General features: G+C 42.5%; 2 protein-coding genes across 26 annotated transcripts in view; both read left to right on the forward strand.

Moving 5' to 3' along the window:
• Window positions 1-2270, forward strand: part of ARNT (aryl hydrocarbon receptor nuclear translocator) — a 66607-nt gene extending 64337 nt beyond the window's left edge. For all 25 annotated transcript variants that reach the window (XM_009430835.5, XM_063813945.1, XM_063813949.1 and 22 more), the window contains one exon: window positions 244-2270. In XM_009430835.5, the coding sequence (XP_009429110.4) occupies window positions 244-333 (90 nt within the window). In that variant the 3' untranslated portion in view covers window positions 334-2270. The remainder of the gene's footprint in view (window positions 1-243) is intronic.
• On the forward strand, window positions 2044-16114 carry CTSK (cathepsin K). The gene is made up of 8 exons (XM_001171151.7): window positions 2044-4136; window positions 5526-5646; window positions 6108-6230; window positions 6316-6471; window positions 8076-8294; window positions 12620-12785; window positions 13056-13161; window positions 15442-16114. The coding sequence occupies exons 2-8, from the start codon at window positions 5527-5529 to the stop codon at window positions 15539-15541; spliced, it is 990 nt and encodes a 329-aa protein (XP_001171151.1). The 5' UTR covers window positions 2044-4136; window position 5526; the 3' UTR covers window positions 15542-16114.
• Window positions 16115-17042: the final 928 nt, after the last annotated feature.

The raw sequence follows: 17042 nt of genomic DNA on the forward strand, positions 1-17042 counted from the left end.
CTTTGAAAATATTGAGAACTAGGAAAAGGAAAAAGGTGGAACTGTAGGAGGAAGACAGAAGGGATTAGGAAAAAAGGCTGCGATCTAAAGGAGTCAAAGTTGTTGGAAGTAAGGAAGGCTAAGAGCTCAGCACAGCAAAGACTCGGGGTCAGGGATGGTAGTGCAGGGGAATGGTGGAGTAGAACTTGGTAAGTGTAAGAGATCAAGGTATGTGACCCAAACTTAATCTTTTTCTTTTATCAGGAGATGCTGTCCATGCTGGGAGATCAGAGCAACAGCTACAACAATGAAGAATTCCCTGATCTAACTATGTTTCCCCCCTTTTCAGAATAGAACTATTGGGGTGAGGATAAGGGGTGGGGGAGAAAAAATCACTGTTTGTTTTTAAAAAGCAAATCTTTCTGTAAACAGAATAAAAGTTCCTCTCCCTTCCCTTCCCTCACCCCTGACATGTACCCCCTTTCCCTTCTGGCTGTTCCCCTGCTCTGTTGCCTCTCTAAGGTAACATTTATAGAAGAAATGGAATGAATCTCCAAGGCTTTTAGGACTGTCTGAAAATTTGAGGCTGGGTGAAGTTAAAACACCTTTCCTTATGTCTCCTGACCTGAAATTGTATAGTGTTGATTTGTGCTGAGATCAAGAGGCAGGTTAGAAGAACCTGACATCCACTGTTTGCCTTGGATAGTATGGCTTGTTTTTGGAAAGAAATTCTGAAGAGAGTGGAGGAGAGGAGAAATGTCCTCATATTTGAGAACCATGAAACATTGTAGGTATATATGGGGCTTTAGCAAGTTTGAGCATAGGCTCTTTTTGCTGCCTGTGAGCAGTCCCTCTGGAAAGAAACATGTGAGTAAGTGAGAGAGAGTGTGTGTGTGTGTGTACGTGTATGTGTGTGTGTGTGTGTGCGCACACATGCTTCTGTATTTCACCCTTTCTCCCTATTAGGGAGTTATGCAAAATTTGTCCCCGATTTTACCTTTGTCTTTCTGTGTACTTTTCAAAGAGTCCTAAGGAGTTAAATCTTCCAGGTATTTTCCACTTAGTATTGCAGCCAAAGAATATTTAAATAAACGTCTTTGCTGCGCTTGCATCCATGCCCAGCCAATATACAACTGTAAAGCAAATATAGAAAGTCGGCTGTTGATACAATTGTCTGTTATTGAACACATTCAGTGATAAAGCTGGGTTACTCCTGCTTTTGGTGCTCTCACCTTATCTGGAAGATCTGCAAACATTACCTAAATAGGCTGGCAAGATAAACACTTTCTGGAACCCGAGACTTGGCCATAAAGATAATGCTGCATTTTTCTGTCAGAATCACATATGATGTGTGTTCTGTAGAGGTTATTTCTGCATGGAAACTCAACTTCTTGGATTAGCCGTCCCAGTGAAAATCCTCATTGTTGGAGTGTAAACCAAATACGAAGCCCTCTTGCAAAGTAGCCTCTTTCATCCCATACTCAAAATACCCAGTTTAGCAAGCAACTGAGATTTAAGTCTCTCTGGCCCTAAGAGGTTTTTCCTCTTTGCTCCCTCCAATCTTGAGATTGGGTTTTGCTTTAGAGTGCAAGTATCATAATTCCGTATGATAGATGGGGCCTGGACACCCATCTCAACAGGGTCACTTGGTAATTAACAATAGCCATATAAATGCGGATACAGGTTACTACCCTCACCCTTTACCTTCCTCAGGTAACAGTCGTAGATACCAGCTTTTTTTTTTTTTTTTTTAAATTGGCTTTGGCCAGTAGCTAAAGTGCAAGACTGAATTAATGAGAAGATATATTAAATGTAGTCATAGGGGACTGAGGAGCAAGGATGGCCTTGAAGAGGCCAAAGGAATGTCCATTTGCTGAGTTTCCCTTCCTTATGTCTCCAGTCTGGTGCCAGGTAGTGGAGTAAAAAAGGAGACAGTTTATTTTTTTATTCTATGTGCACACTTACAGTATACATATATATTTATATCACAATTTACGAAACCAAAAAGTTGAGTTTCCAATGGAACCCTTGTTTTTTAATAATTGACTTTTTAAATGTGATCAGGACTATAATATTGTACAGTTATTATAGGGCTTTTGGGGAAGGGGAGGATAGCGAGAAGATGCTCTGGGGGTTTTGTTTTTGCTTTTCCTTCAGGGTTTTATTTTTGATTGTTTTGTTTTCTTGTTGGCCATTTCTGTATTGCTGGCATCTGTGCTAAGCTTTACAGTGGCAAAAATAATGACATGTAGCAAAGATTTTCAAACAAAATATTTTTTCCTTTTGTAAAATTTCTTGTGTTGTGTGATCTTGATTGCGGCTTTATCATTCCTTTCCAGTTCATAAACAACAGGCACCCACAACTAGAGGAATCTATAGTTTAAGCTCCAGACATACAAACATAAGGCACATTGTGTCTTTAATTTCAGGAATCAGAAATCATAGGGTTCTGATCACATTGCACGCCTCCCCCCTCACTTGTCCTCCTGATCCTGACACATTCTGAGTAACATCAGCAGGAATGCTCTGACCATGAGGTGGGGGTTTTGGGGTGGGCGTTGCCTGGGTTCTTGGGAGAGAGGGGAAGAGTTGGGACTTGAAAACCACTAGGGCACATCTGGATGCCTTCCCCCAGTATGTCCTTTTCTGGATTAAAATGAGTGAAATTTAAACTGTTCAAGTCTGGACCTGGTTTCCCTCTAGGAGACTATGTTGGTTCATTAGCAACTTTTTTTTTTTCTTTTTGTGTGTGTGTGTGTGTGAGAGATGGAGTCTCGCTCTGTTACCCAGGCTGGAGTGCAGTGGCATGATCTTGGCTCACTGCAACCTCTGCCCCTTGGGTTCAAGCAATTCTCCTGCCTCAGCTTCCCAAGTAGCTGGCACTACAGGTGTGTGCCACCATGCCCAGCTAATTTTTGTGGTTTTTTTTTTTAGTAGAGATGGGGTTTCACTATATGTTGGCCAGGCTAGTCTGGAACTCCTGACCTTAGGTGATCCACGTGCTTTGGCCTCCCAAAGGCCTGGGATTACAGGCGTGAACCACCGCGCCTAGCCTGTTAGCAGCTCTTAAAATCCAGAGGCATAAGCCTGTATTTTGAGGGTTTATGCATGGAATCCAGCTAGAAACTGAGTCTATTACAGATCCCATTTATTATCCTTTCTATTCCAAGAAGCCTTTTTTTCTCCTTCCCCACATCTGTTTATGGAAGAAAATGAAGTTTGGGGTGTGGTTTGAGGACTCAGCTAGATTCTTATGATCTGTCACATGCTTGGATGTTGGGGAAGCATTTGGAGAAGCTCATGTGACTTGTCCTAGATTGGGGATTTTAATTGAGACAGATGATGTTTATCGGGCATCCCACCACCTGAGAGTTTTAGCAACAGAGTCACATGTGAGTCCATCAGAACTTACTTCATTGATTCAATAGCTGTCATAAATAACCAGGACTGCTGTTTTTGGTTACTTTTAAAGACAGTTTCATCTGGACTTTCTGGGCATATCCTCCTTCAGCAAAACCACATTAGGCTGGGAAAACTATTCTGCCTGGAAGTAATGACAACTTGCAACCAACAAGCTTATAAAAATACAAAGAATTCTGGAGCCTATGGCTTCCATTACATTACTCTTTTATAGCCTTTTATGTTCATTACTGCATCCCAGAGGTGAGAGTCAGACACAAATTTGAAAATAGGTTTCAATGTTGGAGAGGTAAATCCTAACAGGAAAGGGGTAGGAAAAGATATAATCCCCCAATATTAAAATAAAGATATTGAAGAAGAAGGATGGGAGAGACTAGGGCTGTGTCCTTCCTTTTACTCACCAAAAGAGAAAGTAAGCTCCTATTTGAGTCAATAGATATTGAGGTCTTGTTATTTGCCACCAAAGACAGTCTTGTGAGACTAAATACCTAGTAATTCCCTACCCTGGCACACATGCTGCATACACACAGAAACACTGCAAATCCACTGCCTCCTTCCCTCCTCCCTACCCTTCCTTCTCTCAGCATTTCTATCCCCGCCTCCTCCTCTTACCCAAATTTTCCAGCCGACCACTGGAGCTGACTTCCGCAATCCCGATGGAATAAATCTAGCACCCCTGATGGTGTGCCCACACTTTGCTGCCGAAACGAAGCCAGACAACAGATTCCCATCAGCAGGTAACGTTTGCAACTTCCTAGATCTTTTAGCTTTTCATTCCTGTCAATTCTCTGAGTATTAGGGATGTAGTGACTTGAGGATCACAATAAACTTTTAGCCTCTGCAGATGAAAACAGAGATGCACTTCTTAGGTCATTCCCTGGCTAAATAAAATCTGCCTGGAAATCTGTAGAATTCCTTGTATGATTTATATATATACATACATGATTGTTAGTAAAAGCAAAGTATATAGGGAATCATTTCCCCATCCTTCAAGAGTGGCCTTTCTGCAGTGTTTTCTACTTTGGCCAACAAGGATCAAAACGGTTAACTCCTTAGTGAGGAGGAGGAGAGTGGTATGGGGAGGTAGTAGCTCAGTGCTTCCTATTCACTGAGACATCTCAAAGCCCTTAACACTCTAGTTTTTAAATGTCCTACTGGACATTTTGCCAGTTTGCAAAATTACATGTAAATGGACTATAAGCAATTGTGTAAGCCATATGTCATGCTGCAGGCTGCAAATTGTTCTTAAAATGGAGGATTTGTAATTAAGAAAGCCAATGCAAGAAATGAGTGAAGCTAACTAGAGTAAACTTATGAAAAGCTGTGAATTTCATCATCATAGAACATTGCTTTTCAGTCTGAACATTCTTCTAACAAACCTTGGATCTGAGGCTTCTTGTCCTTTGCGGCAGCCACAGTGGGTTTTTGTTGTTAGGGGAAAAATAAAAAACCTTGCCCGCAGCATCTGGTTAAGATTAGGGCAGTTTCCTGCCTAAGGAGGGAAGGGAGAGAAAAAGGAAGAAGAAATGCATAAGGAGAATGAGGAGATATATACAATGTCTCAGAAAACAGGAAACATTGTCCTATTTTCCCTTGTCCTCTTCTGACAAGATCTGGGAAAGTACCAGAATTTAGGCAAGAAAGAGAAGAATGCCTCGAAGAAATGATCAGGAAGCAAAACTTAGACGGAAATCTCTCCTTTGTGTATTCTGAACACCACTACCACCTTGCTATTTGTCTGTCTCCAAGCCTGCTAGGGACCCTGGAGGAAATAGGCACTGAGCCCATTATGATTGTCCAGTTTCTATCCCATTTCTGGTTGTGTACGTGTGTGTGTGTGTGTGTGTGTGTGTGAGAGAGAGAGAGAGAGACAGAGAGAGAAACATAGAGAGTGTGTGTTGGCTAAATCTCCCGAGAGAGAGAGAGAGAGAGAGAAATGGCTAAATCCCCCTAGATCAAAGTCCTTGGAACCAGATGTACCAGCATCCTATCTAAACACAGGCCCTTCCTGACTATCATTGTTTTATCACCCTTTTTCCATCTACCTTTCTCTTCCTCATAAAGCCTAGTTTTCCTCTGTTTCCCTGCCAAATGGAAGAGTTTTCCCTAATTACATTCTTCTGCAGGATGTGGGGGCTCAAGGTTCTGCTGCTACCTGTGGTGAGCTTTGCTCTGTACCCTGAGGAGATACTGGACACCCACTGGGAGCTATGGAAGAAGACCCACAGGAAGCAATATAACAACAAGGTGCCTGGGGTCCTGGAGCGGGCATGGCAGGAAGGCTGAGACCTGAGCTCTCTCATCTTAGCTTCCAGACTCCCTTCTTCAATCCAAATGCTTTATTCCAAGCAAATCAGTCCCTCTTCCCTAACTCATGTTAACATACGGTTTTCATTCCTATGCTTCAAATCATCCTCTGTCAGATTGTATCCTTCCTTTGCTTTATAAGTGTGTTACATTTCTCTTTTGGGAAGAGTTCTAAGATTAATGCTGTTAATCTATAAGCAATTTTTCTGTCTCTCCAGAGCTTTGTGTTGTATTTGTTTACATATTATCTCTTCTTGCAGGCTCTTAATTCCATGGTTAGTTCCCCAACTAAACTGTAAACTTTTATGATTGTGAGTTTCCTTTATTCTCCTAAAACCCTTCACAATATTACATATGTAACTGTAGACAGTCTATACAAGTACTGACTATGCTTTGTTTAGGTGGATGAAATCTCTCGGCGTTTAATTTGGGAAAAAAACCTGAAGTATATTTCCATCCATAACCTTGAGGCTTCTCTTGGTGTCCATACATATGAACTGGCTATGAACCACCTGGGGGACATGGTAAGTATAGCTTCAGCTCCTGTCCCACCTGCACCATTTGCCTTAGTTCCCTGCTGATGCCTGGCCTCTTTCTTCTTTGTCTTAGACCAGTGAAGAGGTGGTTCAGAAGATGACTGGACTCAAAGTACCCCTGTCTCATTCCCGCAGTAATGACACCCTTTATATCCCAGACTGGGAAGGTAGAGCCCCAGACTCTGTCGACTATCGAAAGAAAGGATATGTTACTCCTGTCAAAAATCAGGTACTCTCCTTTCTTCTGGGTGTGCATATGTAATCTGGCATGACCTTTTCCTTTTTCTGCTGCTTTGTTCTTGAGGTGAAAGGGCACCAGGAAGAGAGGGCAAGGAATTAAGGTACATCTCCCCATTCCCATTCTGTTATTTAACCTCATTTGTTTCTGTACATTTGGGTTGTTTCTGGTTTTTCTTTTTCTTTTCCTTTTTTTTTTTTTTTTTTTTTTTTGAGATAGAGTCTCACTTTGTCGCCCAGGATGGAGTGCAGTGGTGCAATCTTGGCTCACTGCAACCTACACCTCCCGGGTTCAAGCGATTCTCCTGCCTCAGCCTCCTGAGTCGCGCCACTACGCCTGGCTAATTTTTCTATTTTTATAGAGATGCGTTTTCACCATGTTGGCCAGGCTGGTCTTGAACTGACCTCAGGTGATCCACCTGCCTCAGCCTCCCAAAGTGCTGGGATTAGAGTCATGAGCCATCGCGGCCTGGTTTTTCTTTATTACAAATAGTGTTGCAATAAGCACCCTTGTGCATATGTTTTTGTGCACATGTACAAATATTTATGCAAAATAAGTCCTAAAATTGGAATTGTTAGGTCACAAATAATCCTTTCCCCCCCCCAAAATTTTTTTTTTTTTTTTTGAGACAGCGTCTCTGTCACCCAGGCTGGAGTCCAGTGGCGCAATCATGGCTCACTGCAGCCTCAACCTCTCAGGCTCAAGTGATTCTCCAACCTCAGCCTCCCTAGTAGCTGGGATTAGAGGCACATGCCACCATACCCAGCTAATTTTTAAAAATTTTTTGTAGAGACAGGGTTTTGCCATGCTACCCAGGCTGGTCTCAAATTCCTGGGCTCAAGCAATCTGCCCGCTTCGGCCTCCCAAAGTGCTAGGATTACAGACATGAGCCACCATGCCCAGCCCAAAAAAGTTTTTGCAATCTTACATTCTTACTAGCATGAGAATGTCAGTTTTTTCACAACCCAAACAACACAGGATTGTATCAGCAAGATAAACAATTGATTTAATGTTCATTTAACAAACACTTTTTGACCCCCAGAACCTACCAGATGCAGTGTTAGGCAGCAGAGATTCAAGATGACTAAGACACAACCTGTGTCCTCAGGAAACCTCAATCTAAAAAAATAGAACAGGAAAGAAAGAAAAATCTACAATCTAGCTGCACAAACAATAATAGCTAATACTTTTTGAGATTTTATTGTTTGTCAGGAACTTCTTAACTCTTTACATGAGTTAAATATTTAATCCTTATAACAATATTTTATGCATAGAGAAACTGAGACACAGGCAAATTTAGTAACTTACCCGGGGTCACATAGCTACTGGGTGGCAAAGTCAGGGTTAGCACCCAGGACAAATGCCTCCCAAGCTGGTACTGTGCTCTGCTTTACTGTAGCTAATAGTAAAAATGGTAGCAAAAATCAATAGCAGTAGAACAGTGCAACAGATGTTAAGCGGAAGAGGAAGACTCACAACAATGACAACATTTGTGCTGAAATTTTTAGAACACATGGAATTTCTTCAGGCAGGTAGAGAGAAGATATAGAAAATGTAAACAGCAAAGATTGATAGTTTCTCTGTATGCCTTTCAGGGTCAGTGTGGTTCCTGTTGGGCTTTTAGCTCTGTGGGTGCCCTGGAGGGCCAACTCAAGAAGAAAACTGGCAAACTCTTAAATCTGAGTCCCCAGAACCTAGTGGATTGTGTGTCTGAGAATGATGGCTGTGGAGGGGGCTACATGACCAATGCCTTCGAATATGTGCAGAAGAACCGGGGTATTGACTCTGAAGATGCCTACCCATATGTGGGACAGGTGAGATTGCTCCACACAATTATACAGCTCTGTGGGCTCCTCCTTCCCCAGCATGATACTTTGTACTGGAAACAATTCCAGAAATACTGTTTTCTGTTATCCTATCCTGCTTTCTTGATGGAATAATTTCCCACAGAAGGCCAAGAAGATTTCCACAATCTGGGGGAATTTAGGGAGCTTAAGCTACTATAGCTCCTATTTGCATCTCTGCCATGGAGAGAAAACAGAGGCTAGGCTACCTACCCCATAGACTTCCGAGCTGGGTTCTATAACCCTCTGCTCAATTCCTCACTCCCACAACAAACCCACAAACCCACCATGCTATTTTCACAAATTGTGTGGCTTTATTTTATATGATCTCAGTGTGAGTTTTCAGAACATTTCAGCAAATTATGTAAGTTTACATGCTAACATCTATAAAATGAGAGAAAAAACAAGTTGCTTCATATAAGAGATAAGGGATTAACTCAGTTCCTCCTGCATGATCCTCTAGTCATAGGAAGGAAATCATATCTGAAAGGGAGGCAACCTGAGGGGTTTTTTATACACATAGAGCTGGGTCTGATAGATAATATAATGTAGGGCCTTCACAACAGAAACCTCTGAAACAGGGACAGCAAGTTTGAGAATAAAAATGATGGCTACTGTGTTCTAAGCCGTGTCCTTAGTGCATTTTTTCTTTTTCTTTTTTTCATTTAATCTTATAACAACTCTGTAAGGTAGACTTATCTTGAATGTATAGGTGAGGAAATGGACACTTAAGGAGATAAGACAGTATAATTCATACCACTAGTATGTAACAATGTAAGATGTATCTACCAGGGATGTTTATCTTCTGCAAACATTCCTAGGTATATCTCCCATGCACATGTGCAAGAATTTCTTACTAGGATATGATGCCTTGGAACTGAATTGTCTGGGTCTTAGGGTATGTCTGTCTTCAACTTTACTACACAATGTCAAATTGTTTGCCAAAATATTTGGAAAAATTTATACCTGCAATATATAAGAAATCCCCTTCAATCACCTTTTTATCTATGTTTATCTGGCCATTTGCATTTCTTCTTCAGTGAATTAACTGTTTTTATCTCTTGCTCATTTGTTTTTATTTTTATTTTTTTGAAATAGGGTCTTACTCTGTTGCCCAGGCTGGAGTGTGGTGATACAGTCATAGCTCACTGCAGCCTCCACTTCCTGGGCTCAGGCAATCCTCTCGCCTCAGCCTCCCAAATAGCTAGGATATAGGTGCATGCCATCATGCCCACCAATTTCAAAAAACCTTTGAAATTTTTTTTTGTAGAGGCTAGGCATGGTGGCTCATGCCTGTAATCCCAGCACTTTGGGAGGCTGAGGTGGGAGGATCACTTAAGCCCAGGAGTTCCAGATCAGCCTGGTACAACATAGCAAGACCTCATCTCTACAGAAAAATTTTTTAAAAGTAGCCAGGTATGATGGCGTGCACCTGTAGTTCTAGCTACTCAGGAGGCTGGTTGGGAGGACAACTTGAGCCTGGGAGTTCAAGGCTGCTGTGAGCTATGATCATGTCACTGCTCTCTAGCCTGGGTGACAGAGTGAGACCCTGTCCCCAAAAACAACAACAGTTTTTTTTGGTAGAGACATTGTCTCGCTATGTTGCCAAGGCTAGTCTCAAACTCCTAGGCTCAAGCAATCCTCCCACCTCCCAAAGTGCTGGGATTATAGATGTAAGCCACCATGCCTGGCCTACCCTTTTTTTTTTTTTTTGAAATGGAGTTTTGCTTTTGTCACCTAGGCTTGAGTGCAGTGGCGCGATCTTGGCTCACTGCAACCTCCACCTCCTGGGTTCAAGCAATTCTCCTGCCTCAGCCTCCTGAGTAGCTGGGATTATAGGCACCTGCAACCACGCCCGGCTAGTTTTTGTATTTTTAGTACAGACAGGGTTTCACCATGTTGGCCAGGCTGGTCTTGAACCCCTGACCTCAGGTGGTCCGCCCGCCTTGGCCTCCCAAAGTGCTGGGATTACAGGTGTGAGCCACCATGCCCCACCTCTTACCCATTTTTAATTGGATTGTTTTTTCTCTTTCTTAGCGATTCTTAAAAGTTTAAAGAGAATATTTGGATACAATACTATGTATTTAAAAGTTGAGGTTTGTCTTTTCATTCTTTTTATGATGTCTTTCAATCTAGAAAAGTTAATTTTAATAGGCCTGGCGCGGTGGCTCACGCTTGTAATCCCAGCACTTTGGGAGGCTGAGATGGGTGGATCACAAGGTCAGGAGATCAAGACCATCCTGGCTAACATGGTGAAACCCTGTCTCTACTAAAAATACAAAAAAATTAGCCGGGCATGGTGGCAGGTGCCTGTAGTTCCAGCTACTCGGGAGGCTGAGGCAGGAGAATGGCGTGAACCCGGGAGGCGGAGCTTGCAGTGAGCCGAGATTGCACCACTACACTCCAGCGTGGGCAACTGAGCAAGACTGCGTTTCAAAAAAAAAAAAAAAAGTTAATTTTAATATAGTAAAATTAGTAAAATGATTAATTTTCCTTTGCAATTTTTGTAATGTGTTTTATTCGTTTATGAATGGAGAAAGGTAAGAAAAAATAAAATTTAAAAAAGAAGAGATGTGGCCAGGTACGGTGGCTCACACCTATAATCCCAGTAGTTTGGGAGGCTGAGGCAGGCAGATCACTTGAGGTCAGGAGTTTGAGACCAGCTGGGATAACATGGTGAAACCCCATCTCTACTAAAAATACAAAAATTAGCCAGGTGTGATTGCGCACGCTTGTAATCCCAGCAGGCTGAGGCAGGAGAATTGCTCGAACTCAGGAGGCAGAGGTTGCAGTGAGCCAAGATCATGCCATTGCACTCCAGCCTGGGTAACAGAGACTCTGTCTCAAAAAATAAAAAGATAAAAAAGAAGAGATCTGATAGGGCGGCCAGATAACATTTTAAAGGGATGGTATTATAAGTTTGTTCCAGCTATAATGCAGGTTATTCTGACTTTAAAGTATCATCACATAATATCTTTTTGAGTCAATTTCCAAGATATTCTGTTTCACTTGTAATTCTGTGTAATTTTTGGCACCAGGAGGCATCAGGGATTTGGAGCACGTGGCAGAAACAAAGGTATCTTGAAAAATATCAAGGCAGTAGACCACTGTAATCTTAAAATGGCATATCAAATGCTGCTATTGCTGTTAATATTTAGATAATGTTAGATAATGTATTTTTTTAGAGGGTATCTCACTATCTTGCACAGGCTGGAGTAGAGTGGCTATTCACAGCATGATCACAGTACACTAAAGCCTCAAACTCCTGGGCACAAACAATCCTCCTGCCTCAGCCTGCTGAGTAGTAGATAATATGTTCTTGTGGATGCAACCTTAGGGTTCTGAAGGGGTAGTCTGTAGGAAAATAAATTGCTGAAAAGAATACACCACCTTAACATGGGCTATTACTCGATTCCATAATTGTGGCTTGCCAATGAAACATTGCTAACTACCTGTAAAATATAGTGTTGGAAGTCATAGGCTAAATTGCTAAGTTCTTTAATCTATTTTAGTGTCTTGTTATGTACTTTTATATTTTGTCTTTGATGAGAGCACAAGGATCACACCAGTTCCCCTGATATAGGTGCAGAGGGCCCAGGTCTTCCCTCTAGCTAAGCCTTGGCCTTGGCCTCCTACCCACACAGCAGCTGGTGCCTTCCTGCCCCCTGAGGCTAATACATACTATGTGGCCAGAAGATGGTTTATGCTTTTTAAAAAAATCTTATTTCAGAAATCTTTCCCTACTGTTTTCCTCCCACATTTATGTCTTAAAACACCTGTAGTTGATTTTTTTTTTTTTTTTTTTTTTTTTGAGATGGAGTCTCGCTCTCGCCCAGGCTGGAGTGCAGTGGCGCGATCTTGGCTCACTGCAAGCTCTGCCTCCCGGGTTCACGCCATTCTCCTGCCTCAGCCTCCCCAGTAGCTGGGACTACAGGTGCCCGCTACCACGCCTGGCTAATTTTTTTGTATTTTTAGTAGAGACGGGGTTTCATTGTGTTAGCCAGGATGGTCTCGATCTCCTGACCTCGTGATCCGCCCTCCTCAGCCTCCCAAAGTGCTGGGATTACAGGCGTGAGCCACCGTCCCGGCCTGTAGTTGATTTTTATGTGTGGTGGAAGGCGGGAATCCTCTTTTCATATTCGTTTTTCTGAGGAAGAACAGACCCTCTCTAGAAACCCTAGACTGCTGCCTCTGTTAGTTCACTGGCATCACTCAAAATATTGGTTGAGTTTCTTACTCACTGACTCATTGCCTATTGCTTTGTCCTAGTCCTATTACAATCTTGTTTCTTCCAGGAAGAGAGTTGTATGTACAACCCAACAGGCAAGGCAGCTAAATGCAGAGGGTACAGAGAGATCCCCGAGGGGAATGAGAAAGCCCTGAAGAGGGCAGTGGCCCGAGTGGGACCTGTCTCTGTGGCCATTGATGCAAGCCTGACCTCCTTCCAGTTTTACAGCAGAGGTAAGAAGCTGCTGATCCTATACAGCACTGTCTTTTATGATACAAACTTGATGGCTTCTCGAAGGACCTTGGGTATTTTCAGTACTTAGTTTTTGTATTCACATGGAGGTGGCCAGAGAGAAATTAACAACTGCTGCAGTATGGAGCAGCATCTCTGTGGTAAACCCTCCTGACACGGATGGAATTCTTCAAACAGTCTCCTAGACTGGGAGATCCCACAGGGTGACCCTTGGATTGCATAGAGCCTCACGCTGGTAGTTTGTATTCTAGGTGTGTATTTTGATGAAAGCTGCAATAGCGATAATCTGAACCATGCGGTTTTGGCAGTGGGATATGGAATCCAGAAGGGAAACAAGCACTGGATAATTAAAAACAGGTAATGATGGGAACACTACTTTTGTTATTCAGTCACCCTTTTAACACTCAACCTCACCTCCAGCTTCCCGATATTCCTTTCTCTGTCCCAAATCAAGAAAAAATTATCTCAGAGTTCTCACTTCTATCTTCTCAGTCAGAGGCTCTTAATTCTCAGTCTGACACTTAATGGCCAGTGTGTTAGTCCATTTTGCATTGCCACAAAAGAATACCCGAGACTGGGTAATTTATAAAGAAACCAGGTTTGTTTGGCTATACAAAGCGTGGCACTAGTATCTGCTCAGCCTCTGATGAGGCCTCGGAGCTTTTACTCATGGCAGAAGGCAAAAGAGGGAGCAGGCATGTCACATAGTGAGAGAGGGAGCAAGAGAGAGAGGGAGGTGCCGACTCTTTAAAGAACCAGCTCTTGCATGAACTAATAGAGTGAGAACTCACTCATCACCAAGGCGATGGCACCAAGCCATTCATGAGGAATCCACTCTCATAACCCAAACACCTCCCACTATGCCCCACCTCCCACATTGGGGATCACATTTCAGCATGAGACTGGGAGGGGACACACATCCAAACCATATCCGCCAGACAGTAGTGCTCAATTATGTGCTGGGCAGATGCTCCCTGTGTGCAAGGTGCTTAGTGACATACATAAACCAACGAGCAGATGACACCTTCAGTGAGCTCAGAGCCCAATAAGACAGACCTAACTAACCATGAGATAAAGCAGTACAAAGAACCAGCAGGAGCTTTGGAATTACATATTTTTACTTTCTTTTGTCTCTAATGTGATCAGTTTCTTAGGTGGTTTCCATTAGCAATCTGTCTTTAACAGTAGGGGAACAGCGTAAAAGTTTAATATTCCTTTGAACAGTTTTTTTCCTTCAAAATACACTTAAGATACACGTATATAAGAACTTGCCAAAGATTGTGAAGAGAAACATTTTTTAGAAATAAGATATAAACAAAAAAAGTTAGTGTTTACTTTCCTATGTTGGGGAACAAAGAAAACTCCAGGGTACCTTGCTTCCCATTTCTCTTTGGCACCTTGTGACTTTTGGGGAGGGGCAGATTGATAACAATTATAGTTTTCCTTTCCTGGCTGATCACCATTAACCTGGCAGCAGCACTGGCTAAATCTCCTGTCCTTAGTACCCTCCAAGGAGCAGGAGCCCTAGACTCTGGGTCGCTCACAGACTCACGCGGTGGTGTTGTTCAAACCTGAAGCAACTTTTTATATCACAGTTCCAACTCAAGGTGAACCTGAGCATCTTCCCAAGTCTCCCACAGCTTCTGTCCTGTGTTGTCCCTTCTCTTGACTCCCAGGTCCAAGCACTTACCCTGTTCTTTCATGATCAGGTACCATGTGTGGAGATAGCTTCCAAGAGAGCTGGGAGGAAGAAAGGACACACCCGGGCAGGATCAGGAACACTGGGGGCCCCTGGAGAAGGGGAGAGTGGGGGAGGGTACAGGTTTTAAATAAAATGTGTTGGGTAATTAGAGAAGTTGCTGGTTGGGGAAAGAGGACTGAAAACAATTCAGGAAGATAAACAGACAATCTCTCCTCTCTCCTCTTTCTCTCTCCTCTGTCTCATGTCGTCTCTCGTCTTCTAGTCTCGCTACTCATTTCCTTAGTAATCTCATCCACTCTCATAGTTTCATCCATCTCTCCCATGGGGTTTACTCCCAAATCAAGATCACCAGCTTCAGCCTCTTTCTTATGCTCTAAACTTACATTTTCAAGATTAATATTCCCCAAATACAGCTCTGATCATATCACTCTCCCACTCAAAATCCCTCACTGGCTCCTCACGATGATGGGTCACAGAGTAAAGGTGAAGCTTTTTAACCTTGCAGTAAAGGTAATTCAACCTGATCTCAATCTGTCTTTCCAGACATCTCTCCCACTACACCCTGTTAGGCACACTGCTTTTCAGCTACATGATCCTAACAGTGCCCCACACTTTCCTGCCTCTGTTGTTCATTTCACACCCTTCCACTGGCATCCCCTTCCCACAGGTCGAAATTCTACTCAGCCTTTTGGCTCAGCTCAAATGCCACCTCTTACATCAAGCCTCTAAGATTCTCTTGATCAGAAGGAATCTTTCCCTCCTTTGATACCTACAGTATTATGCCTTCTCCCTATTTCTCGACTTTAAACTCTTTAAAGTTAAAAAACATCATATTCATTTTTGTGTACCATGAGTACCTCGCACAATACTCAGTAAATATTTTAATGAATAAATAAACTGAGAGTACTAAGTATTTTTCTTGATTGGTCTTACAGCTGGGGAGAAAACTGGGGAAACAAAGGATATATCCTCATGGCTCGAAATAAGAACAACGCCTGTGGCATTGCCAACCTGGCCAGCTTCCCCAAGATGTGACTCCAGCCAGCCAAATCCATCCTGCTCTTCCATTTCTTCCACGATGGTGCAGTGTAACGATGCACTTTGGAAGGGAGTTGGTGTGCTATTTTTGAAGCAGATGTGGTGATACTGAGATTGTCTGTTCAGTTTCCCCATTTGTTTGTGCTTCAAATGATCCTTCCTACTTTGCTTCTCTCCACCCATGACCTTTTTCACTGTGGCCATCAGGACTTTCCCTGACAGCTGTGTACTCTTAGGCTAAGAGATGTGACTACAGCCTGCCCCTGACTGTGTTGTCCCAGGGCTGATGCTGTACAGGTACAGGCTGGAGATTTTCACATAGGTTAGATTCTCATTCACGGGACTAGTTAGCTTTAAGCACCCTAGAGGACTAGGGTAATCTGACTTCTCACTTCCTAAGTTCCCTTCTATATCCTCAAGGTAGAAATGTCTATGTTTTCTACTCCAATTCATAAATCTATTCATAAGTCTTTGGTACAAGTTTACATGATAAAAAGAAATGTGATTTGTCTTCCCTTCTTTGCACTTTTGAAATAAAGTATTTATCTCTTGTCTACAGTTTAATAAATAGCATCTAGTACACATTCATTTTGTGTTGGATACTGTGTTAGGTGCTGGAGGAAAAAAGATGAATAGAACATCTTCCATGTACTTGATGCCCTCACAGTCTGGTTGTAGAGACTGTCACATAAACATTTCATCCCAATTCATTTATTTGTTCATTCCTTCAGCCAGTATATATTGAGTTCTTACTCTGTGCCAAGAACTGTACTACATTTCTGGGATTAAGTGGATATAAGGAGATCTCAGTGTTTAATCTGCCTGAGGGGAGACTAAATTAAGTGACATGGAAACTTGGGTCTTGAAAAACATTTTAAGGTTATTTTTTCTTTTCTCTCTCTCTCGCTCTGTCTTTCTCTCTCTTTCGTCAGGGTCTCCCTCTGTTGCCCAGGCTGGAGTCAGTGGCACTCACAGCTCACTGCAGCCTTGATCTCCTGGGCTCAAGAGTTCTTCCCACCTCAGTCTCCTAAGTAGCTTGGACTATGGTGAACACCACCATGCTTAGCTGATTTTTTAAAAATTATTTTGTGGGAGGCCGAGGTGAGAGGATCGCCTGAGCCCAACAGTTTGAGACCAGCTTGTCTCCCTATGTTGGCCGCCTCGGCCTCCCAAAGTGCTGGAATTATAGGTGTGGGCCACTGCACCCAGCATGACACTGTTGTTAATATGGCAATAATCTCCAAATTGATCTACAGAATTAACACAATTTGTATTAAAATCTCAGCTGGCTTTCTTGCAGAAATTGGCAAGCTGGCTCTAAGATTCATATGGACATTCAAAGGCTTCAGAATAGCCAAAACAACCTTGAAAAAGAACAAAGTTGGAGGACTTGTACTTCTCAATTTCAAAACTTAACTTCAAACCAATAGTAGTCAAGGCATACAGATCAATGGAATAGAATTAAGGGTGTAGAAATAAACCACATTCAATTGACATG

The sequence above is a fragment of the Pan troglodytes genome, chromosome 1 (genome assembly GCF_028858775.2).
Source record: "Pan troglodytes isolate AG18354 chromosome 1, NHGRI_mPanTro3-v2.0_pri, whole genome shotgun sequence".
Lineage (NCBI taxonomy): Eukaryota > Metazoa > Chordata > Mammalia > Primates > Hominidae > Pan > Pan troglodytes.